This window comes from Schistocerca serialis, chromosome 3, assembly GCF_023864345.2.
Source record: "Schistocerca serialis cubense isolate TAMUIC-IGC-003099 chromosome 3, iqSchSeri2.2, whole genome shotgun sequence".
NCBI lineage: Eukaryota > Metazoa > Arthropoda > Insecta > Orthoptera > Acrididae > Schistocerca > Schistocerca serialis.
In genome coordinates this window covers 17,739,230-17,766,485 of record NC_064640.1, presented here as the reverse complement: position 1 = coordinate 17,766,485, position 27,256 = coordinate 17,739,230, and the positions used below count along the sequence as shown (strand labels likewise).

At 41.5% G+C, this 27,256-nt stretch overlaps 1 protein-coding gene across 1 annotated transcript in view; it reads left to right on the top strand.

The window, feature by feature from the left end:
- The window catches only part of LOC126469646 (uncharacterized), a 198,809-nt gene that overhangs the window by 61,295 nt on the left and 110,258 nt on the right, over positions 1-27,256 (top strand). Inside the window, exon 4 of the mRNA XM_050096771.1 lies at positions 23,053-23,145. Coding sequence (XP_049952728.1) covers positions 23,053-23,145 — 93 coding nt within the window. The remainder of the gene's footprint in view (positions 1-23,052; positions 23,146-27,256) is intronic.

Below are 27,256 nucleotides of genomic sequence, written 5' to 3'. Positions count from 1 at the left end.
CACACATTGCTCTTTCGACAGCCAAATGCATTTTATTTATAATCTTACTATCTGTAACTGTATGCTTTGTCTTACACCCGTTACACAATAGTCTCTGTTTCTTTACAGTGAATGTGTACCACAGAGGGTCCCTCTGTCGTGAACTGTTCTATTAACTACAAATCGATCAAGTTGCATCGCCAACTATTTTATACTTAAGTAGCAGTTCTTCTGCATGTTTCTGTTAAGAGGTAAATATTACCAGCAGTTGAAGTGAGTCTCAGTGGCTTCAATTTCAGTTTCAGTAGAAGATAGCACCTCAAATTTATTGGTTAGTGGGATGAGTGTAAGACGCTGTGTTCTGATAAGAATGACACTTTGTTCGAACTGGAGATACATGGTGGTGGTTTGTTATTATGTAACACTGAGTGAGATAATAAATTAACGTACAGTTGAACAGGCTGTTATTCAGCAATCATATACGAGTTGCAGCATAGGATTATACATCCAACTGGTTCCAACTAACTGGTAGGTACATTAAAGATTTCAACACCTAGTAGAGGTGTCTTCATCAGAATGAAATTTTTATAAAGCATAAGATTACATTGCTAAGAAGCAATGGTCGGAATTTAGAGCAATATCTTATGTTTTTCCCAGTCGGGCACAGGTAGCAAAGGTTGGAACATTTTATTTCCCTTATGACTTGAACATAGCTGCTCTAAATTCTGACCATTGCTTCTTAGCAATATAATTTTTTGCTTTATCAAAATTTCATTCTGATGAAGACACCCCTAGTAGGTGTTGAAACCTAGTTTAATGTACCTACCAGTTAGTTGCAACCAGCTGGCCATATAATCCTGTGTTGAAAAAAAGATAATAAATTGTCATTATAGCTAAGTATGCAAGTCTTTAAGCAATGATGAAAACAAGGTATTAGGTCTGCTTTAGTACCCATTTGTGGCAGAAATTGTGGATAATAAACTTACAGGATCATGCACTATGCCAAACAAATTAACAGGTGTTTTGTATCACAAATTACCTGCACCATTGGGGAATGCGGTTTGTCTTGCAAAGTAGGATAACTATTACCCTTTTTCAACCATGTTTTTGTTATTTCTGCAGCAAATCCTGTTTCTCTTAGTTCTGGTAGGGAATTCCAGTGGCCTACAAATATTTAAAAAAGAGAAAGTTTGCATAACTGTAAACATATTGTTTTGAGATGTGTAGAAAAGGAATATAATAGAAGACAAATAGTTAGCTTTGAGAGAAGAAATATGGAAGGCAACATAGTAACAAGCCTAGGGTTAGTAAAAGTCCTTAGATAACATGGGAGTTATTAAATTTAACTGATGAATGGAGAAAATATAAAAATCCAGCAAATGAAGAAGGCGAAAGGGAATACAGATGTGTAATAAACTAGATTGACAGAAAGTGTAAAGCACAAAGGCTGTAGATGCAGGCATAAATAGGGGAGAAGTAGAGGCTGCCTGTGGGGAAAATTAGAGAGCCCTTTTGAAAAGGAAAGGGGGACTGTATGAACTTCAGGGTCATATGGCAAGCCAGTACTAAGCAAAGAAGGGAAAGCTAAACAGTGAAAGGAAGATATTAAGGGGTATATAAAGGAAATGAAGTTGAAGACAATAGAAAGGGAACGGGAAGTAGATGTAAATGAGGTGGGAGATAAGGTACTGCGATAATAATTTGATGAGGATTGGAATACCTAAGTGCAAACAAGTCCCCTGGAGTAAATGATACTCTCAAAATAACTGAAATCCTTGGGAGAGCCAGTAATGACTAAACTATTCTTTCTGAGACAGATGAAATATGCTCAGACTGCAAGAAGACTGTAGTAATTTCAGTTCTAAAGATGGCAGTTGATGATAGGTGTGAATATTACAGAACCATCATGCCTACAAAATACTGAAAAAAATATTGACAGAAGAAAGAAAAAACTCATAAAAGCCAGGCTCAGAGTGGATAGGTTGAAGAAGGGTCATTTATAGACTTAGAGGATACTTTTGACACAGTTGACTGGAAGACACTCATTGAAATTCTGAAGGTAGCATGGATAAGATACAAGGAGTGAAAGGTTATTTTCAGTTGGCTGCAGTTATGTGTCAAAGGACTCAATGAACAGACTGTCTTCTTGTGACTGTACATTCTTGTGACCATTGCTGCCAGGAGTCTTATACAGTGGCTACATGCCTGCTAAGTCTTTCTGCAATATCACAGAAGGAACATACAGCCTCTGGTAGCCCTATTACATGACCTCGTCAAACTCAGTGAGGTGCTGATATCATCATCTTTGCCACATCAAAGGCATTCTTCACATCCATTCTCAAAGGTAACTAACACTTACAACTGTTACAGCATGTATTTAAAGCAAACCTGATTTGCATCGTGATAGTGGTGCTACTAATGCCACTCTTATGTGACTGCTGTGAAATCTGAATAGATATCATCTTTCACATGTAGAAACACAGCTACCAACTTTAATTTGTGTTTCACAACTAGTCATTGGTGTTGTGATTTTTTTTCCGTCAATGTATAATTTTAAGTGTTAGGAAATCTTTCTCTGAAGGTATTGGTCTAAAGTGTGGCCTAGTATTGATGACAAGCACTTCAGAAGAGAGTAGAAGCTTTTGAAATGTGGTGCTATGAATGAATGCTGAAAAAGGGATCACAACAGTAACAACCACAGCAGCAACAAAACCAACCACCACCTTTCATGACAGCACTTTTCCTTGCCTCAATCTTTTACATTGGTTGCAAATACAAGGCTGTGAATTAGCAGGTTCCTTTCAATCTTCTGTGAATTATTGGTGTCCATTGGCTGTTGTGTAGGACTGCGCATCACAACCATGCATTTGGCTGTGCTTAACATTGCTGCTGTAACTGGTGTTAGCCATATAACATCTGCAGTTAAACAACTCAGAGCTTTTCCTATGTGCTGCTGCAGAGCCAGACACAGTAATATGTGCTACTTGAACAATTACGTGACATTTCCCTTGTGTACAAGCAGCACAATTGTCATACAGTTTTTGTTTTAACATCACTACTCCATCAAAATATATTCAAAAATAATAATTTTACTTAAATTTTTAGTGAGTAAATATAATTACACAAAAAAATATTTTTGAAATCCACATGCCAGTGATGGAGGTAGCAAATGTTAAAATTAAATTACTATACTTAGCTTTGGTAGTTAGGTGAGTTGGTTCTTCTCACAGATTACTCTATAATGTGCAAGGCAAAAATTATACCATCCAGGCAGACTGCAGCAAATCAAACTAAAACATTAAATAAGCCAGCAACCAACAACTCAATACAAACTACCTTGTGACCTCTTCCACCTACATATTTATATCCCAACAGAAGTTCTTATTCTCGATTTCTTTGTAACACTATCAGTCACAATTGATATTATCATATACAAACACTTTTGTGATATGGTCCTGGTTCCACTGAGTGTTGCCGACTGATGGGTTGTATGTCAGAGAGTCGCATAAATACCTTGAAATGTTTTGACCACATCGCCTTTTCACGTCACACTCTGATGGACGATCCATTTGTTGGTGAAACTCAGAAGAACTAGGAGTGCCTCTGAAAGTGTCCAACGCAGCTCTGAATTGAATTTTAGGAAAAAAAAGTGTTTCATGGACCACAACCATACAACCAGGAAGATTCACCAGCAAATATGACAAATGGTTGTGAAAACCTTCAGTGTATAATTTCAAAACAGATTCCTTGCGATAAATTATTTAATATTTCAGTCTGAAGTCCTTACAATCAAAACATTTTTGAACATATCTTTTACTATCATCAATATGTGTTTTTTCATTACTTTTGTTAAGTTCAATATAATAATTTTTATACTTGTTAAACAAATTTAAAATTTTCCCACAAACGTATGGTAACTTAATATGATGCTAAATTCAAAATCAGTTTTAATTTTTATACAAAGATGCAAACTTTATGTAAAATTTTAGAATTTACACTATGTAAATAATGAAATGGAACAACGGATTCTCACAAGGAATTCGGACATTGAAGAACAGGAGAATGTCAGTGTAGAAGATGGGTGAACCAGGAATGTGTGCCCACGTCAGGAGAATCTGGGACATCATCAGGAAAAGAATAAAGAATGAGCATGTTCTAAGGAGGCATCCTTGGAATGGATCAGGGAAGGTCAGCACATCAGATAGTACTATTTTGTTTGAATAAGTAGACCAAAGTAGAGTAGATCATAAAAGTACAAAGTGATGTGGTAGAAATAGGAAAACAAGAAACAAAGATTTACTGCAGAGTGACTTTCAAATAAAAATTCAACCTGGCACAGATGTCCAGGACAGAATTAGACCCAGGGAAAACTCACCATGGATGGAAGAGCACAGAAGTCTGCAAAAGTATGAAAATGAAATAGTATTGGACAATAATAAAAACCAGAAGAAATGAAGCTGACTCAAATTAACATGGTCCTCAGAGAAGATGAAGGATGAGAAGAAGAAGAAGAAGAAGAAGAAGAAGAAATGTGTCATACATGCATATCTTTGCCAGACATTCCTAAATTTTCGAGTAAGAAAATACTATAATTAGCAACCAGAATAGTCTGTTGTCTGTTCAAAACAGTATTACAGTGCCGAAATCCTGAAAAGACAAACTGTGAATTGATAACTATGCATATATCAAATTCTAAACTAATTCAAAGAGTCATGTATATGATGGAATGAAATAGAAATTCTGACGACGGCCACAATCAGGCACTGAAATGAATTCAGTGGTAAAAATTGAAAATTCATGCCAGACTGCGACGTGAACCCAGATTTCCTGCTTTTGAGTACCTTAACTGCTGTGGCTATTCAAGCATTCTTTTCGTCCAACCCTAAATCCCAATTTGTTACACATTATGTAAGTAGTGCCCTAAATCCACTATGCTCATTGCTCATGCCCTCATGCTTATTTCTGCAAGACTTTGTGAAATTGCATCCACACAGAAAGGATCTTAATGGCCATCAAGGTGTATACATTTATGTATATGTATGATGTCTGTTGTGTTTCACACGTAAGAATTTCTATGTTGTTTCATCATGTTTATGTTCGGCTATGGGATCAAGAATGGTATGTCATGAAAGTTTAGTTTTAGTTTAGTTTAGTTATGTCATGTTCTGTAGATTATTTTCACGATTATTTTATCGATATGATGTGGAACAAGTCAGATGACAAGATACATACACAAACATGAATAGTGCTAATATTAATATTACTGGAAGTTTTAGTTCTACACATGCAACAACATTTAGAGGTACTTTTTTCTTTACCATTTCTGAAACAGACACTCATACATGGAGTAGAAGGAGTTGTCCAAAAGAAATCATTTGAAGCTAGATTTAAAACTTGGTCTGCTACCTGCCAGACACGTTATGTTGTTGGGCAAATGATGAAAGATTTTTGTTGCTGAATAATGTACTTCTTTTTGAGCAACTGACAGCTTCAATAACGGATAGGAAAGGCCATTTTTTTCTCTAGTGTTGTACATATGAACATCACTGTTCTTCGCGAATTAAGATGGTTTATTTGTAATTGAGGGAATATTGAATAGTTGTAGGTAAACCACTAGAATTCTCTCAGATACAGATTTATTCACACTTAGCTTCTACACAGATACAAGTCCGGAGGCTAACTGCCGTTAGCGTCCAACATCCTGCCCAAAGCCGTCTCCTCAAAGATAGCACACTTATGCACAGATCAAATATCGATATTTATGGTGCTCTACACCACATAGCCCCCCCCCCTCCCCCCACCGTATGGAGTACATCCCTGTGAATGGGGGGGGGGGGGGTGATAAGTTAGGAAGGTAACGTAGTAACGTACAGTTCTTCTGCGTCAGGCTGAAGCGGTCGACTGGTAGGAGACCGGGGGGTTGAAACCTGGTACGTCAACGGTGAAGTCAGCAAGCGTCACCGGCGGCTGAAGACAACATGAAGGTGTAGCACTTCGTCAACCGGCAGGTGGAGAATCACCTTGCCAGAAGGCCTAACAAAGGCACACAAATTGCCACACGCAGCACTTCTGCTCAATTTAAAGCGGCGCACTACACGAGATTCTGCACTTCCTCCCTCAATATTGTCACATGCGAGTACCACACACACCGTATCGCCATCTACGACAACAGATAATTTATGTATGTCATCAGGGTGCACATGTGTTGTGAATTCTTGGATGGCACCTGTACGAGCAATGGTAGGGAGGCAGGGAGGTGTGGGAAATCCATGGCAGGGGGTAGCATCTGCTGAGAGGGGGGTGGCAGGTGCACTGGACTGCGCAGGAGACAACCTCGGGTGATCAGCTGACAGACGAGGGAGGGTGACTGAAGGCAACGAGGAGCCAGCGTGGGTTGAACGGCGTGACAAAGAGCTGTCACACAAAGATGGTAACACAATGGTAGAATCCGAGTGGTTGGCAGTTTGACTGCGAGGGCTGTGAGGAGTGAAGCCGCGAAAAGATTGGCCACTCGAATTAGATGAATGCGGAGAAGCAGTAGTGCTCGGCAGAGAAGCACGCTGCGGAAAATCAATACTTGAATGCATGGTGTGGGAAGATTGATGGCCGCTCGAAGCAGGAGTGGGAGAAATAGGGACAGAATCAGGGAGGTTCACCTGAGGCTCAATGAAAGCTGGTTTCACTCGGTTGAGTGAGACCGTGGTTACAGAGTCTTTTATGAGGAGATCCATGTTATCCTCAGAGCGATTGACGACCTTGTAAGGACCTTTGTAGGGCGACTGAAGCGGAGCTTTGACTGAGTCATCTCTGAGAAACACTTACTCACAAGAGTCTAGCATGCGCGGTACGTACACGCGCGGAGGTGTATGAGCAGCTGGGGGTGGCGGCTGAATTTTGCTGCAGTGCAAGCGCACCCGCTCGAGAAGTGAAGGGAGTTCAGAGGGCCGTGGAAGTGGGGTGGGAGTGACTAATTCTCCAGGCAAAACCAGAGGTTGGCCATACACAAACTCGGCTACGGAACCCTTGAGGTCTTCCTTGAAAGTCGCACGAAGGCCAAGAAGCACGAAGGGCAGTGCCTCTGTCCATAGTGAGTCATGCCAACGCAGGGCAGACTTTAAGGTGCGATGCCATCGCTCGACAAGCCCATTGCTTTTGGGGTGGTATGCAGAAGTATGAATTTTGACAATACCACGCATTTTAAATAAGTCAGAGAAAACTGAAGACTCGAATTGTCGCCCCTGGTCAGTGGTGAGGTAAACAGGTGAGCCAAATCTAGAGATCCACAAATCTAAGAATGCTCGACTTACTGTCTCAGAGGTAACGTTCGGAATAGGCACAGCCTCAGCCCACCGAGTCATCCTGTCAATAGCTGTAAACAAGTAATGGAAACCCTCGGAGGGGGGCAAAGGGCCTATGAGGTTGACATGAACATGGTGAAACCGGCCTGGCGGTTGGACAAAACAGCCAAGGGGTGGAGAAGTGTGCCTGGAAACTTTGTTCTGTTGACACACCATGCATGCCCTTGCCCAAGACTGACAGTCACGGTGCATGTCTCTCCAGACATACCGTTCAGCTACCAGACGGGTGGAAGCTTTGACACCGGGGTGTGCTAATGTGTGTAGTTTGTCAAAGACCTGGCGTTGAAGGGGCTTAGGAATGAATGGCCGCAACGTACCAGTCGATTCATCACACCACACTAAGTCAGATATGCCAGGGAAAGTAGAGTGTACCGGTTGGAGAGAGGAGCTGTGGTCTGAAATTAACTGCATGGTATCGGGGTCTGCCGATTGCAACCGAGGTAGGTCCGTTAAGTCAATTAAGGTTGTGACAGCACCAACATGCGAGAGAAAATCAGTGACCACATTGTCCGCTCCTCGGATGTAGCGAATGTCATTTGTAAATTGCAAGATGTAATCGATGTGACGAAAGCGTCGTGGGGGCGGATCAGCCGCAGGATTTTTTATGGCAGGAACCAACGGCTTGTGATCAGTGAGCACATAGAAATCCCATCCCTGAACATCAGTTCTGAAGTGTCTTATGGCCTCGTAAACTGCAAGTAATTCTCTGTCAAATGCTGAGTATTTCTTCTGCGCGTTGTTTAGCTTTTTTGAGAAAAACTGCAGGGGGGTCGTATCATCGTTGTATGTCTGACTCAGTACTGTGCTGATAGCATTGTCACTAGCGTCAGTAGTGATAAACATTGTGGCGTCCACACATGGGTGAGCAATAGTGACAGCGGAGGCCAACAGCTGTTTGAGTTCGTTAAATGCCTTGTCCATGTCTGATGTCCATGGTACCTGGCGGGTGCCAGATGTTTGTGGGCCAGCGAGAGCATCTGTGAGAGGGGCCTGCACCGCAGAAGTGGCTGGCAAATGTTTCCAGTAATAATTAACTGTTCCGATGAACCTGCGTAATTCCCTATAGGTCTGAGGGCGTAGCATCTCGAGAACAGGCTTGATCTTGTCCTGTGGTGGTGTCAGACCGTCCGATGACACAACATAACTTAGGAATGTGACGGATGACTGGTGCAATTGAGTCTTTTTATTGTTCAGTTCAATACCAGCGGTTGCTAAAATATCTGTCACAACTTGAACACGCTCCTCACTCTGTTCCAAAGTAGAAGCAAAAACCAATATGTCGTCTATGTATACGAAACAAGAGTCTAGATGGGATAAAGTTTGATTGATGAAACACTGCCACGTTTGGTGGGCGTTTTTCAACCCAAACGGCATAAATTTGTGTTGGAACAGCCCGAAGGGAGTGGTTATGGCAGTCTTTTCAATATCCTCCGGAGCCATAGGAATCTGATGAAATGCATGCTTACAGTTCAAAACAGAGAAGTACTTTGCACCTGCGAGCGCATGATTGAAGTCTGCAATGTGTGGGACCGGATATTTATCAATGATGGTGAGGCCATTTAAACGCCTATAGTCTCCGACCGTACGCCAAGTACCATCTTTCTTTTGGTCAAACCGGATAGGACTAGCCCAGCAACTGGAAGAAGGTTCAATTATTCCCTTTTGTAACAGATCATCCAATTGTTGTTTTGCAATTTTCATAAATTCTGGCTTGAGGTGGCGTGGGCGTTGCGATATGGGCGGCCCATCGGTTAGACGTAACCGATGAACTGTGCCATTAGTGACTACTGCAATACGTGGCGCAGCACAACAGTCAGATGTCCGTGAAGTGGAACAGGCAGTGGCGGATGGGCAAAGCTGTGGTGCTGAGGGCATGGAAGTACAGGTGTGCCAACTGCTCGTAGGCTGCGTAAAGGCCGCACACTTCTTAACATGGGCGAGGTTGGTACACTGGTTCTTGGTAGCAGGCCGTGCCGCTACGAGTGCTGTAGGCACGAGTGGGCGTGGCCGAACAGCTGATGGCCGTAGTTCATTGCCACGAGCTTGGCAAGTTAATTGTCCATTCAGAACACAAGGAGCATGAGCACTCGGGCATACACTATCATTACAAAAGGAGGTGCTGACACAGTTTACAGAGTTCACAACATTGTCGTTAACGTGCGCGGGCATGGGAACACCAGATGGGCATGGACTGACCTTGTCTGTAGCCGACGAGCTGTCTGCTTGTAGTGCCGCGAGGCGTTGTTGTGTGGAGGCCAACTCGTGGTGTACGTCGCGGAGATGCAGCAGCATTTCCGTATGTTCCATCCGCCACTTCGAAGACTTGGCACACTCCACTAGCCACATGTTTGTCCGAGATTGCAGCTCCAAGGATAGGTTTACACACTTCTTAGCACAGCACACATGTTTGGTGTTAGCCGAACTGTCACTCAGCGAAGCGAAAGGAATATGTTTGTTAAGAGGAGGGGGGGGGGGTAAAACACAGTATTTTGCACAAAATCTAGTGACAACTGCTAGTGCTTGAGGAAATCAATTCCGAGAATAGGTTCTTCAATTGTTGACACTAGAAACGTCCACTCCAGCTTGCACTCAGGCGAAAGTTTCACTGTATACAAAGAGGAACCCAAACACTGTAGGGTAGACAAGTTCACTGCTCAAAGTACTGTTTTGTGTGGTTGCACTTTATTGGTTGCTAGGCGAACCGGCAGCAAAGAGACGTCTGTGCCAGTGTCTACCAGAAAATATACACCTGATCGTAAATCGCGAACATAGACTCGACCACACTTACTGTTATTGTCCGAAATGGAGTGCAACGTGGGATGGTGCCCGTTGTTTACATCGCAGGAGGTGGCACTGTAGCCTACCTGCGGTTGAAGTTTGGGTTAGAACACGGTGACTGGCATTTGCGAGCTTGCTCCCCGAATCTCGCGTGGAAGAAACAGTAAGGTTGGGCGGGCCTGTGCTCCTGTGGGTAGTTTCTAGGTGACAGAGTATGTGCCCCAGAGTCTTCCACAGAGGCCGATGCACTGTCATTGCGGGGAGTTGAAGGTGCAGGCAGGGCGGCTAGTTTAACAAACTTGTTATTAGCAGCACCAGACAAGGGCGTGTCATCAGAAAGCGTCTTAGTGCGGTCGCATCCAGAATGCAGTGCACGGAGCTCACGTTGCCTGGCGGAGTATGCTCTGTCGGCGGCGCGTAAACGTTCATTTACTGGCCTATCTTCATACGCAGAGATTGCAGTCTGGACAGGCAAAGGCAGCTTTTCAGTCCAGATTTCTGCGAGTGTGTCATCAGGCATAACTTGCTCATCGACAAGAAGATGGATGCACCGCCACAGCTGGGACGGAGACCTGTCGCCGAGACGCTCTTCGTAGATGAGCTGTCGCAACTTTTCTCTCCTGGTTTTAGAGACGTGCTCCAGTATCGTCTGTTTCACCACAGCATACTTCCCTGCTGGGGGGGGGGGGGGGTGCTTTGACCAGATCGTAAATTAAATCTACGCGGTCGTGAAGATGGTTCATGAGGCAGGCGAAGCGTGCGTCGTCGTCCAAAGCACAGACATTGAATGTTTGCTCAACCAGGTTAAACCATAACTCCGGGTGAGGGGGTATGAAGTCTGGTAATTTCGGCAGATTCGGCACTGCAGTCACTGCAGAGGTGCGCCTATTACTTCGGACGGAAGTAGAGCATGTAGAAGATAGCGAGTCCGAATTATTGGCGTCCCGTAACGCGGGAATCGCGTAACTCACTTGACGCCGGGGGGGGGGGGGGGGGGGGGGGGCGGCTGAGAAGCGACGGACGCTCGAACGGTGTGAGGATCATAGTCAAAATGTTCATTCTCATTGATGTGGTAGCTCGGAGAGAAGCCACAAGTGCTTAAATACGCCGGTGAATGTCCGTTATGCACACAGTATTCACTCGACCACGAGTGGTGGGGCTGGTTGTAGATGTCGGAGTAATTACTATCCAGTACAGAATTGTTGACTTGATTAGAAGATACAAGTCCGGAGGCTAACTGCCGTTATCGTCCAACATCCTACCCAAAGCCCTCTCCTCAAAGATAGCACACTTACGCACAGAACAAATATCAATATTTATGGCACTCTACGCCACATAATGAATTTCATTAGTGAATATATGTAGTCTGATGGTGTAATTAAAATATCTAATTCCTTGAAAAGTAGACTACATGACGTCCTTGGGTGAACACCACAAATTATTCTCGCTGCTCTCTTTCATGCAATCAGTACTTTATGTCTAAGTGGTATGTTGCTCCAGAAAACTATTCCATAAGACATTATTGAGTGGAAATGTGCAAAGTACGTTAGGAGACTGATCTGTTATAAGCAAGACTAGCAATTATACGAAGAGCGAAAGAAGCTGAACTTAGTTGTTTGAGAAGCTCAGTAATATGCTTCTTCCATTTCAAGTTGTCATCAATGTGAAAACCCAAAAATTGGAGAAATCTATCCTGTTAACTGAGCCCTGTTCATATGCTACATCAATTGTCGATATGACTCTATTCAGTGTACAGCACTGGATATAGTGAGTTTTTTCAAAATTAAGAGAGAGTCTACTTTCTGAGAACCACTTAATAATTCTTTGTAAGACGTCCTTAACAATATCTTCAGGTGCTTTTTCTGGAATGGGATTTATTATAAACACTCGTGCCATCTGCAAAAAGTACTAGTTTCGATTGCTGAATGTTGAGTAGGAGGTCATTCACATGAATAAGGAACAGCAGAGGACACAAAATTGAACCCTGTGGGACTCCCTTTTGTGATAACTCCCCATTCACTAGAATTTACCACCCACCCAACATTATTTGTGCTATTCAGCACAACTTTTTGCATTCTGTTCATTAAGTATGATTCAAACCAGCTGTGTGTATAGCCTTCAATTCCAAATACCTGAGTTTTCCACACAGTCAAATGCCTTGGAGAGATCACAGAAAATACCAACTGCCATGATTTGTTATTTAGGGCTTGTACTATTTGTTGGGTAAATGTGTAGATAGCATTCTCAGTCAAGTAACCCTTCTGGAATTCAACTGTGACATGCTGAGTAAATTATTTTCACTTAAATGTGAGACTGCTCTTGAATACATAACTTTCTCAAATATTTTAGAAAATGAAGTCAGCAACGAGATTGGTCTATAATTATTTAAGTCACTCTTGTCACCTTTCTTATGAAGAGGTTCGACAATTGTGTATTTCAATGTCTGGAAAAATTCCTTGTGCCAGTGATGCATTACATACATCACTAAGGACACCACTTATTAAATTGAAGAACACTTCAAAATTCTGTTAGAGACTCCATCACACCACATGAGCTCTTGTTTTTCGGTATATTTATAATTCCCTTAATTTCAGTGGGTGATGTTGCTGCTATTTATAAAGGCCTAAAGTCCCGGGGAAGACATTTTTAACATATTTTTGTGCTTCTTCAGCTGAACCCTTTAACCATATTTTTGCTGCTACATTCAGAGAGTGACTTTTAAAAATATTTGCAACTTGTGAATTATTACTCACAACATCATCATTTAGCTTTATTGCTATGGTATGCTGTGCACTGTCAGGCCGCTCCGTCTTCCGCTTGACAATATTCCATATAGTTCTAATCTTATTATCCGCATTATTAATTTCTGTCAGAACACATAAGCTTCTTGACTTCTTAATGACTTTCCTGTAAAATATTACAGTATCTTTTGTAGTATGCAAGTAATGTCAGATCCTGACTTATTCTGGCCTGTCCATATATTTCCCTCTTCCTCTTACACGATATCTTAATTCCATTAATAATCCATGGCTTACTTGACTTTGTAACGGCTTTTTAACATCAGTGACACCATCTGACCAACTGGCAAGCAAACTTGCTATCAAATGTACAGGTCCGCTTTAGAAGTCATTTAACAACTGAAAGTGCTATATTTTCTTTTCTCTGTCAGGTACTGGATTGATAAACAGAAGGTTTTGAACGCTAGACATATTTTTTGATTTAACTAAGGTGTTTGATTGTGTTGATTACAAAATGTTTCTCCAGAAATTGGACCATTGCAGAATACGGGAATAGCTAACAATTGGTTCACCTCTTACTTTAACAGCAGACAGCCCTCTAGTATTACGGGTAACTCTAAAATATTTCTGTTTGGTGATGACACTAGCTTGGTAGCAAAGGATGTTGTGTGCAACATTGGCTCAGTTTCAATCAGTGCAGTTCACGACATAAGTTCATGACTTGTGGAAGATAAACTAATGCTAAATCACAGTAAGACTCAGTTCTTACAGTTTCTGTCACATAATTCAACAAAACCCACCATTTTAATTTCACAGAATGGTCATATGATTAGTGAAACTGAACAGTTCAGATTTCTAGGTATTGAGAGAGATAGTAAACTGTTGAGGAAAGCTCACATTCAGGACCTTGTTCAAAGAGTTAATGCTGCCATTTTTACTATTCGAATGGTATCTGAAGTAAGTGATCGTTCCACACGACAATTAGTCTACTTTGCTTATTTACATTCTCTTTTGTCTCATGGTATTATATTTTTGGGTAACTCTTCCCATTCTAAAAGGATATTTGGGGCTCAGAAATGGGCGGTTCAGGCAATAAGTGGTGTAAGGTTGTGAACCTCTTGTTGGCCCCTGTTCACTAGTCTGGGTATTTTGACATTGGCCTCTCAATGTATACATTTTTTACTGTCATTTCTTGTTAACAATATCAGCTTATTCCCAGGAATTAGGAGCCTTCACTCAGTTAATACTCGGTCGCAATCAAAACCTGCATTTGGATCGGACTTCCTTAACTCTAGTGCAGAAAGGTGTGCGGTATACTGCTACATCCATTTTCAGTAAGCTACCACAAGAATTCAAAAATCCTGGCGGTAATCCATGCGCTTTCAAATCAAAACTGAAGAGTTTCCTCATGGGTCACTCCTATTCTATTGAGGAGTTCCTTGAAAAATTAAGCTGATTCTTATGTTATATTGTTGACTGTGTTTACTGAAACTTATGGCTTGACATTTTTTGGGTTCATAAACATGTTATTTTTAAACGTTACTACTTTAATGTTGTAATGTCATGTCCTGACATGTTCCATGACCTTGGAGATTAGATCCTCAATTTGGTCTTATGGAATTTGACGTGTAAATAAATAAATGAATAAAATATGGTGCTGTAATTTTTGTATTGTAGCTTATACCTAAATAGTGGATAATCCAGTGTTGTTTTGTTACTTTTAGTCTAAAATTTATATTTTGTTTAAAAAATCTAAGATTAAAGCAGATTTGTACATCAGATTTTTTCATCAAATTACACATATTATCAAAATTACAGGTGTGTATTTTTGAATACTGCTGGATGTAAAATTTTGTAAAATAGCAATTTTTGGGGAAAATATTTATCTGATGATGCTCAGACACAGATTGACTTACTTCTACATATTCCTAAGCCATTATACTCACAAATTACATAATTATAGCAATATCAAAATTTATTGTTATACATGGCATAACTCTGTCAGCCAAAAGAACATGCTTGATCTTGGATCTGGATGGAAGAGCAGAGCAACTCATTACTATTGTTATTTAACTAAGGCACTTGCTTGTCAACACTACTACGTCATGCAGTTGCTGTGAGATGATATCTTCAGGCATGTGGTAAGAAGTCCACTCAATTATTATCTTGTGGATACAGCTCTGTCTATAGTGTGTTAGAAATTCCCATGTGCATACAAGTCTTTCCAGCACATTAGTAGTTTAGGTGGCATTTAAGGTATTCTGTAGTTTCAAGTATTAATTTCCGTAGTGACTGGTTGATGTCGCTGTCACTGTCTTCCTCCTATGCAAGTAGTATTAGGTCATCAGATGGTGGATATTCTTGCCTTTGTGTTTTTTAAATCTGGTAGAATACATCTCACTGTTAAACTTTAACCTCTTTTTATTTGTGTTGAACCCTTGTCAGTTTCCTCAGTCTCCTAATTAATTATGACCCCTGTAAGTAGGGTTGAAGTCTATTGCCAAGATATCAAATAAGTCCGTTGCTGCTTATTAATTTATGCATAAATAATTTATCTCATATTTTCCAAACCAATAGCTCAGTTCTGGAAATCAATACTAGAAATAAGCATATTGTTTATAAATAATTAAAGTCACTAGCTATGGTCCAGCAAGACATCAATTTTTCAGGATCAGACATATTCTAAGTTGCCACTAGCCGTAGGAAAACTTGACTACTAATAAAGTTGAGTTTAAGAGGAGCCAAGTGATTTATGTAAAGACAATTCCTTCTACTCCATTCATGAATTTATTAGTAGAAGTGATTGATGTATATATATTATTAAGAATATCAAATAATTTGAGTGTTATATAAAACCTGTGGATATCTTCAGTGCAGCAATGTGATCAATGTAAATAAGTGCAGTAGCCTGATTTTCTGTTTGCTGCTGTGTGGCTACAATGACCTAAGAATTTTCATATGCAGCTCAGAGTATTGTATGTTTACATGTTTTGACAAGTTTGTTATTACTTCTTTAATGAAAATCTGTTTAAGATTAGCTGACTCATTCCACATTCATCAGGACCATTTAACTTGAGATCTGTGAGAGAAATTTTTCTTGTAAATTTATATTTTTTTCTTCCACTTATTATTTAATATGTCACCATTTAAAACATCTTTTAGAGCCTACCTACTTCAGAAGAGTGATTTTATTTATTTATTTATTTATTTATTTATTTATATATCTCTTGTTCCGGTGATCCATTTTGTGATAGTATCACAGGATATGGAATGTGTCAATTTTACAACCTTTTGGCCAGAATTTATGGTAATACATAAAACAAAACAAAAACAATAAACAGTAACTTAGGTCCCTCCACAAAAAAATACATTTTAGAAATAGATAGAGATTACAAAACAAAAAACAGTAAACAGTAAGTTAGGTCCCACTACAAAAATGCATTTTAGAGAGAGATAAAGATTACAAAATAATAAGTGTTACAGAGAAATAAATATTGCAAAATATATGTTTACAATAAAAATATTCGGTATTACAAATACAAATTTGGGCATACATTTGGAATTTACAATACAAGAGATGTTAAACACTGTAGTTCAGGAACTCTTCTAATGTATAAAATGATCCTTGCAATAGGAATTGCCGTAAGGTTTTTTTTTAAACAGGAGATCATCATCTACCAAACACTTAATTCTTGAAGGGAGGGCATTAAAAATCTTACAGCCACTGAAATGGACTCCTTTCTGGACCATACTTAGATTTGGCTGTTCATAGTGGATATCATGTTTCCTTCTAGTATTGTGACTGTGATATGCACTATTCAGCTTAAAGATGGATTTTTCTTTCCTTATGAAGCACATGAATGAGAATATATATTGCGCAGTGAATGTAAGTATTTCAAGCTTCTTAAAAAGATTCCTGCATGTGGCTCTAGGATGGACTCCACACATGATACTTATGGCTCTGTTTTGTACACACAGTACTTTTTTAGCCAGTGGCTTATTTCCTCAAAATATAATTCCAAATGCCATAATTGCATGAAAGTAACCATAATACGCTGACTTCATGGTTTCCATATTTCTATAAGAAGAAACAATGCGCAATGCATATGTTGCTGAACTTAGTCTTTTGCACAGATCCACGATGTGGTTGGACCAATTCAGTTTGCTATCAATATGCAAGCCTAGATATTTTGAGGAATCTACCCTGGTTATCGTCTGCTCACCTACCTTTACAAATATTTCCTCATCTTTGGATGTTTTGTCGAACTGAATGTAGTTTGTTTTACAATAATTTAAAATAAGACCATTAATGTTGAACCAGTTATCTTCCGAATTATCAATAAGTAGTGTAGTGCCATCCGCGGAAATGGTGAATTTACAATATTCCGTAGAGCGAGGAAGATCATTTATGAATATAATAAAAAGTAGGGGGCCCAGAACTGAGCCCTGCGGCACTTCACATGTAATGGTACCCCATTCTGAAGATACTGGGACACCAACTTGACTATCTACTACAACTTTTTGTTTTCTGTTTGACAGATATGAGTCGAGCCATTTCCCTGCTGCACCACTTATACCGAGATGTGCAGCTTTTTGTAAAAGAATTTGGTGATTTACACAGTCAAATGCTTTTGTTAGGTCACAAAATATGCCAATCACTTTCAGTTTTTTGTTGATAGATTCCAAGAGTTCGCCAGTAAATGCAAATATTGCATCTTCTGTTGACAAACCTTTCTGAAATCCAAACTGATTGTTGTATAACTCAGTATCTAGGACACTAAAACCTAAATGTGTACATTATTAATATAAAAAGATATGTTAATAGCAGAGAGTTTGTAAAGGTTTTTCAGGGTGTGAAACAGTTGCATTCATCGTAAATGAGCTGGTAGAACAGCTGCGTGTTTACTGCTTTCTGCTATGATGAAAATGTTAAGGTTTAAGTGTATGTGATTGCTTTTGAATGTTTAGAATGTCATAAAAATCTGATGTATCGAATATCATAATGTACTTGCTGTACAAAAATGATGAGAAGGACTGGTAAAGAATACAATACAAAACAACACAATATGTACCAGTGAAAAATGTTTCTTATGGAAGTATTGCTTAACACAGTTCAATCCAAACATCCTCATCATTCCCTTTCTTCCATCTGTCACCCTTTCCATTGTAGTGCCCTCCAATCTTTTACCTCCTCTTTCTACATGTACTTCTTCGTTTAGCATCCCCAATATTGCCTTTTCTCTTCCCTTTACTCTTATTCTTCTCCTATTCTTTTCTGCCCCCCCCTCCCCCCAACCATCCCCCACCACCCTCTGTCACACAGATGTGCTCCAAAACATTGTCATAACTTAACACTTTCACTGCCATGTGCATTATATATAACACACATCAGTATTTCCGTTTTTGCTGAGTGCATCATATTCAATCACACGAGGTGCCATATTTGCTTGTGATGTGTATATGAGCACAGCTGTGTTGAAAACAAATGGGCACCACACTCTGCTGGCCATTGCCAAAAGTTCTGTGATGTTAGTTCTGTAGTGGCAGCACTGGATGACTGGCAGTTGTTACCTTATTATGGTATAGTGTTGGTACATGTTCCTTGCTGGTATATTTATAAATTTTTTCATATGTGACAGTGTGTAGTGCTTGCTTTCATTAACACTTTGTGGCTGTGTGATGAAAAGAATTTAAACAGTTTTTTTTTTCTGTTAATTGTTGAGTAGACAATGTGCTTTTGGACAATCTACTTACAAATATTTAGGTCATTGATATTTACAATTTTTTTGTTGATGACTAAATGTATGATTTCACAATAAAGGAAACAAACTGTTATGATGTTGTTAGTGGAATAACTGCAGAGATAGTATTACTGTCATCAAGACAGACTTTATGGAGTGATACAAGCATTGATGATTTGAGGAGATTTATGGGACTTTTGCTGTGGATGGGGCTTGATCATAAGCCTGGAATGAAGAATTATTTTAGCAAAATCCACTTTACGAGAACCAGGTGTCTTCTACTATGTCCTGAAATATGTTTGATTTACTGCTATGTTGCATATATTTTTGTGACAATGAAAACATAGATGAGCGTGACAAGGTGTTCAAAATTAGGAAGCCTATGAATCATCTGAACACAAAATTCCAGGAAATTTTGAACACAAAATTCCAGGAAGCTTTCACTGCAGGTAAAGCTGTTCGTATCGATGAAACAATGGTTCCATTTAGTGTAAGGTTGCTTTTGTCAGCATGTTTTTGGAAAATGTTTTAAATATGGAGTGGAATTATACAGAATTTGTGCTGTAGATTGCTGTAGTTGGAATGTTAAAGTGTATTGTGGAAAGAAGTTAATGCTATAGATCTAAAAACAACAACTATTTTGGAGTTAATGAAACACATTTGAATTCTGGAAGGACACACTTTATAGATAACTTCTACGCTTCTATGGACTTAGCACTCATTCTTCTAGAAAAGCAAACTCATCTGGTGGGAACACTCCTCAAAAAAGGATATGGTATCCAAAACCTATTATCCCAAAAAACTCTTGAAGAACAGTGAAATGGCAGTTGTGGAAAACAATGAAAAAGCGGTTGCTTACTGTATGGCTTGTGCAAATGAGCTATTCAGGATTAATGATGTTCATGAGACACCAGTGAATGGGAATCACGAACTGGTTGCAACTGCAGTGAGATGACATTGTAACAGCTGTTACCGGAAACTGTCCAAAGCAGGCAGATGAAAACATGCTATCAAACTTGTTACTCAAATGCAAATCTGTCCTCAGAGCCTCATGTGCAAGGACAGTTTTTTGCAGTGCACCAACATGAAGGAATGTAAGTTTTTTATTAGTTTGTAATTGAAGGAATTTTATAACAGGTAGTTGGAGTTTTTATATGCCTATACTAATGTCTTCCTCAGATACATCAGTGTGGATCAAAAGTGATGCATTTGGCCATATGAAGCTTCTAGTTGGACCTTAAGTTTAAAATGAGGCATGTGCATCATATTTGTCTGGTAGAAACTGATTTTTTTAGAATTTCATGCATTGTCAGATATACTAGCTTCAATTTTTTAAAATAATATGAAAGAAAAAGTCACGGCCAAAACGAAAAATTTACCACATTTGCTGCTGACTTGCAAAGTTGCTTTTCCACTCAGTTCTGAAGGGGTTTCTACTTGTACAGAATATCTATGTTGCTGAAACCTGCCATTCCATGTATACATAACAGACTCTTTGCAATGTCACAGTTACTAGAGTACATTACCATCATCCTAGCATTGAAACAAGAATGTACAGCTGTGAACATGGACCTGCATGGATGTATGGCCATAAGAGTTAGCAACCTAGTTTGAACATGCAACCTATTGTCTTTCAGAGTTTCCTTCACCTGCGGTGAAATATTGCTCTCTTCATGGTTTTGTAGAAGCTTGCTGGTGTCACTCTCAAAAATATATTTTCATACAATAATGAACCTTTCCTTCAACTTTAAACTTGGGATAGGGGTCATTCAATGTTAAATCATCAGAGGTGCCAATCTTACTTTCTTCTATTTTTTATAAAATTTGGCATGTGTATTGGACATAATTATGGAATGAAAAGTGCCAAATTAAAGAACAGTAGCTGAAGTATTACAAAACAAATAGCTGCCCAGAATTCTGAAAATTTACAAAGAGTTTGACAAATGTTACAGAAAAAAATGAGTGTAATTCATTTCCAGGAGTGGTAGAGCTGTGAAAGTGGTAATTTTGGAAAGGTCTGGGGACATGCTTTCAAATGATATGCATTGTGACAATTTTCAAACAATGTAGAGAAGTAAGGTCAGTGACCTTTACCTTTGACCAGTAACATCTCAAAACATGTCACCTTCAAAATTGATGAAAAATATGTTTGCATCTTCATGTTACACTATACAACATAATACAAAATCAAGTTGGTTTAACATTTGAATTAAGAGATGTAAATTAATATCTACAGCTATGTGATGCAATAAAACAATACAAATTGTATGCAGACTACAATAACATGACATAAAGTACAGAAAAATATTTTAACTGTTTAAAGTGTGGTGCGTTAGAAATTTGACAGTAAGGTAGTTACATGAACAGTGCAATAGGTAGCATTTGTAATATGCAAGTTAACAGACTATGACCTCTGAACTTCAGTGATGCAAAACATGATCTAATCATCCCAGACACATGTGTGGAAGGCATGGTGTAGGGGTTCAGATTTACAAAAAGAAACCCAATCATCAGGACATACCACACCACTATTTGTGCACCTTTTTTTAAAAGAACATATGTTTGATCTGTTACTATTCTCACATCAGCCTTTGTTAAAATGTCCATCTTGTCCACAGTAATGATATCAGGCTTCTCAGACTGTATACATGTATGTGAAGGGTTTTGAGGATGTAGGAAGCTAACTGTACCCTCACTGACATCTTCATTAACATTCAGACACATGAAATCCACCATGCATGGAATGAATCGTGTGATATCTCCAGGGTATGAGTGTTCCTGGGTCCTTGTTAGAGTTTCATTTCTGGTGTCTGGTGAACTGGACAAAACTTTCTTATGGGAGTTATTGTAGCCACTAGGAGTAACAAAGTGTAACTCCTGAGTGCCTACAATTGTGCAAATATGGGAAAACCACTGTGGAAGGAGAGTTCCTTGTTCATACCAACTTTTAGTTTTATAATGAAAGCAGCACAATGTATTATTTGTCTGATCTTGTTTTATTATTGTCAGTCCAATTGATGTCCATTACATTTTTAGCTTTCTTGCCTTTACTATTATGGATCTCGCAACTAGAGAGCATTCTTTACTCTGTCTTTGCCCTTAATCAGATAGGCAAGGGTCAGAGGCATGTGGAGTTTCTCTCACCACAGAAGAGCTCTTGGGGATCCCATGTCTGCTCTGACGTACATACTGCACTGAAAAATATACTTTTAATTCACCTTAAATTATTTCTCTGCTATTGCATCAATATTTATTTCAGTACATCAGTTTTACCACTCCTACATACTTCCATAATTTGATCAAATTTCTGGCTGATGTCTCCAACTCCAGATGAACTACTCCTTGGCCGAGGCAATTGTGACCTCACTGTTTGGTCTCTTAACCAAGCAACCAAATCTGTTATGTTCCTGGAACACCATTGAAACACCTGTGTAGGTGTCATTACCTGAGAGTTGTAGATGCACTACAGATTGACAAGTTTCGTGATGGCATCAGTGATAACATCACTTGCTTCTTTCCCATGTGATGTGACAGAGAAATGCCACTCTGCACAGACATTGAAATTACTCTGGTGAAAGTGACGTTTCCATAATTTTTCCACATTTTACACTGGGCTGCATCACCACCTGAGAAGTAATACGTGTAATTGGGTGTTATTTGGAAATGGGATGTTGTGAAGTTAACTGAATGGCTTTGGGAAAGATGAACACATGCAGTATCATTTTTAAGGCATTGGGATATGGATAACAAATTAAATGTGATTCATTAAAAATTTTTAACAGTTGCAATCTCAATAAAATACAATTGCTTATTGATGTTTACTGGTTTCTGGTGACTAGCAACCATTCTCAGATCTTCCATACTAAAGAAACTGAACTTAAATACAATGTTGGCAGAAACACCATCTTAGTTGATGTAACAAAATGGTGTTAAAAGGTTGGTCAAAGCATGAAAATGTATAAAAACAGGAAAAATGTTCTGAACATTTCTCTGGAATTTCACCAGAAGTTTTGTTGTAGCCCATCTTTTGCCTGAAGGTGTATTGTGGTGACCATCATTCTGAAGTATGGATTGATGCAGCTATCCATATCAGTCTATCTTGCATGAGCATATTCATCTCTGCATAACTACTGCAACTCACATCCGTTTCAATCTGCTTATTGTATTCATGTCTTGCTGTCCTTCCACAGCTTTTACCCCTGGCATTTCCTTCCATTAGCACAATGGCAATTCCTTGATGCTTCAGGATGTGTGCTCTCTTTAACAGAAATTATTTTCTTGCTATAGCTAGTCTACATTTTCAGCCTTCATCAGATATTTTGTAGTGCAAATAACAAAACTCACTTATGTGTCTCATTTCCAGCCCTAATTCCTTCATCACCTGATTTTATTCAGCTGCATTGCAATGTTTGTTTTACTTTGGTTGTCCTATGAAGCATTTTTTTGAAACTGTTCCAGGCATTTTCATCTTCAGAAGTTACTCTCGGACCTAGCGTATTGAGTATAGAGAAGACGGAGGATGAGGAGGCAGTGAGTGAGACTGACTTGGAGGTGAGTCTTGCTCCCTGTGGCCTGTCTACAATTGGTGTGTTGCCGACAGCCATATAAACTGAGGTGGTAAAAAGTCATGGGATACCAATAAACACAAATACAGATTGCAATAGGATTGTGTACACAAAGTATAAAAGGGTAGTACATTGGTGGAGCTGTCATTTGTACTCAGATGATTTATGTGAAAAGGTTTGTGCAGTAGCCACCAGAAAGATCGCGGAAGGCGCACATCGGCACGGCGCGTCACGGTCGGTAGTTGCCCCACCAGAGGGCACACGAGAATTCGGCCGCGACATCTGCCGGCGGAACAACAATAACAACAACTCAGACGGCACGGGCCGTGTCCAGTCAGTTCACATCGGGCATGCCTAGGAGACAGTTCCCGGTCTACGCTGTGTGAAGTGCGACGGAAAACGTGAACTGTGTTACTACACAATTGGCGAAGAGTAGGGTCGTTCTTTCGCGAGTTGCGTCGTTGTTCCGATTTCGCAGCTTATCCACGGCATTGAGGAGTTAGTGCGGGTTTTGGTCGAGCGGCAGACGGAGCTCACGGCCACCACGATACAAGTACTTCCGGCGTTGCTCTCCACGCAGTGTGCTCCAGCGCCGTTCCCTCCTCTCTTTCTCCCGTATGACGAGACGGCGGAGGATTGTGACGCGTATGAACATCGCATACGGCAGCATTTTCAGGCGTTTCGTATTGCCGATGCGGAGGTATGTCGTGCTCTTTTCTCGTCTTGGATATGTCCCTCGCTGTATCACGTTTTGCGGCATCTAGCGCCGTTGCAGGAAGCCTCGTCCTTGTCTTTTGACGCATTGTATTCATTGCTGTTTTCATATTATCGCCGCTGCACGCATGTTGTGGTGGCTAGGGTCGAGTTTTATCAATGCAAGAAACAGCCCCATCAGTCTTACCGGGCGTGGGCTGCTACCCTGCACGGTCTTAGTCGCAAGTGTCATTTTGTCACGGAGCAGTCGTGAGAGTCGTATGCCCACGTTATGGTGCGGGACGTCATTGTTCGTTTGGCCCCTGATCGGGAGGTCCGGCAGTTAGAAGACCCTTCCCTCGAGGATGTCCTGTCCATTGCTTTATCGTATGAAGTCTCTCACGCCGCAGGTCAACAGTTAGAAGCGTGGAGCGACGTCGCGACTGTTCAGGGCGGCGCGGCCGCGTCCACTGCGTCCGGGGTGGACGACGTGCGAGCGGTACAATCCGGCCGTTATGGCCGCTCCCGCACGGCGAGTAAACAGAGTTCCGGTCGCCGGCCCCTGTTACCGTCCTGTGCGTTGTGCTATATACATCATAATCGGTCAGAGTGCCCCCAGCGTTGGGCCGTTTGTCGCAAATGTAATAAAAAAGACACATTGCTAAAGTTTGCCGCTCAGCCTCAAAAGAATCGAAGGAAGCAGGTACAGAGGACGTGGACGCTGACATTCAGGAAGTTTAATCAGGCCAGGCTCCCGATGCATCGGCACACAAACTCTTTATCGAGGTGTCTGTTCGGTCGGCCCGATTACAACTGCAAGTAGATACGAGCGCGGCAGTTTCTTTGTTGAATGCACAAACTTACTCCGACCTGGGGTCACCCCCGTTGGCGCCAGTTTATCGGCATCTACGCGGTTATGGTAAACAGTTCATTCCCCTACTGGGTCAATTCACTACCAACGTGACTTACAAATCAATCACTCGGCCTATTACTTGTATTGTTGTCAGTGATGCGAGGTCCGCTAACCTTTTTGGCTTGGATGCCTTTCAAGCTTTCGGTTTTCTATCGCTGACAACGTACAGTTAGTCTCCGAAGACGTTCCCTATCGATCATTGGAATCTTTGATCTCTGACTTTCCGGATATCTTTGAGGAGGGCCTGGGGCGTGTTTCAGACTTTGAAGCTCACTTAACGTTGAAGGCATCGGCTCGCCCGCGTTTTCTACGCGCGAGGCAGATCCCCTTGGCTCTCCGCTCTCAGGTAAAAGAAGAGCTAGACCGGCTGACAGCCCTAGGGGTCGTTCTTCCCATTTCTTCTAGTTATTGTCAGGAAACCCTCGGGAAAATTACGTCGTTGTGGCGATTTCAAGGCCACCATTAATTCCCAATTGGTGGTGGACACCTATCCTTTGCCTCGTGCTGATGAATTGTTCTCCGCTGTGGCAGGAGGCCAATATTTTTCGAAAATCGATCTTTCGGAGGCTTATCGTCGGATACCACTGGATGAGGACACCAAACGGCTGGCGGTTGTCAACACCCCGTTTGGCCTTTACCAATGCCAGCGGTTGGCCTTCGGAATATCCAGTGCCCCGGCGATATTCCAGCGTTATGTTGAGCACGTCACGTTGACAATCCCTCATTGTATAAATTACCTGGATGACATAATTGTCACAGGCCGCAGCGTGAAGGAACACTTGCACAACCTTCCCACCCTCTTTCTCAAATTCAGGTCCGTGGGTTTGCGTTGCAACGTGTGTAAGTCAAACTTCTTCCAACTGTCCATTGAGCATGTGGGCTACACCATCTCTCGGCACGGCATCCAGACACTAGGAAGTTTGGTCCGAGGTATCGTCGACCTTCCACGGCCCGCTTTGCTGAAGGGGTTACGAGCTTTTTTAGGCAAGATTGCCTATTACCACTGGTTCATTCCCAGGGCATCCACCATAGCGTGCGCCCTGTACTGCCTTCTGCGCAAGGATATTCCTTTTGATTGGTCCCCTGCATGCAAGTGAGCGTTCACCTTGTTGGATGTGGTGTGCCACCAAGCAGTTGATGGCTTCCCGATCACTAGTTCGAGTCGCCAGGGAAACGGCAGCTGACCCGGTTCTCCAGCAAGTAGTTCACCTCGTTCAGCAGGGGTGGTCGTCCCGACCTCCAGGCCGGCCTCGGACCCTCTTTGTAATTATTTGGTTCTACGAGACCGCTTCCCAGTCTTGGAAGGAGTTCTTTCTGGCTACTGATGATACAGCTTCTCATGTGGTTGTTCCTGCAAGTTTGCGAAGGGAGGTCCTCACGTTATTACATGAGGGGCACTGGGGTGTTTCCTGTACTAAAACCTTGACTCGCAGACATGTATACTGGCCCGGTATTGACAGAGAAATTGAGCCACTGGTGGCCGCCTGTTCCCAGCGTGCGAACCAACAGGCGTCTTCCAGGTCAGCATTCTATTCATGGCATGCTTGCAACCCAGGCATGGGAATGTGTTCACATAGATTTTGTGGGCCCGTTTCTCAATGGCTTTTGGCTCATTGTCATTGATGGTTATTTTCGATTACCATATGTGGTTTGCTGCTCCTCAACCACTTCAGAAGTTGGAATCTAGGCACTCGCAAAAATCTTTTTTGTGGAGGGTCTGCCAGTCACCCTGGTATAGGACAATGGACCTCAGTTTCTTTCACAGACCTTCCAGGGTTTTTGTAGGCGCTTTGGTATACGGCGCGTTTGCTCTCCCCCCTTTCATCCAAAATCGAATGGGGAAGCTGAGCGTACGGTGTGCACATTTAAGATGCAGATGAAAAAGTATGTGCATGGATTTCCTGCAGGGGAGGCGTTGACGTTTTTCCTGACAGCATACCAGACCACACTAATGGGAGAACGCAGCCCCACAGAGCTCATCCACAGTGGCCCACCTAGGACTCTGCTGCACCTCCTCCGGCCTGGTCTTCGCCATTCTTCGCAAAATGGGGTACCTGGCTTCCACCGGGTATGTCAGTCTTGGCACGTGGGTTTGGTCGCAATGCACGTTGGATACCGGCGGTGGTCCTGAGCCGCAATGACTGCCGGCTCTATACCTTGCAGGTGGGGGACCGGGAGGTACGTCATTACCAAAATCAGCTATGTCCACGTTTGGGCACCCACCCTCCGACCCCTCAGGTGCCGACTTCCCCATTGCCGGCACCTGTGTTGGTTTCTCAGGGGACGCTACCATCCCTCCCACCTGTGACTCCGCCACACTGCGATGCTTCTCAGCCTTGGCGGCCTCCAGTAGCTTTAGCACTGGCATCGCCATCATTAGAGATGCCCCGGCGAAAGCCGGACCCCCTCGCAGGCTCGGTTTCTCAGGAGGCTGGTTCACCTGTGGTCGTGCCTTCCCCATTGTGCACGCCACTGGGTCTTGCCCCTCCCT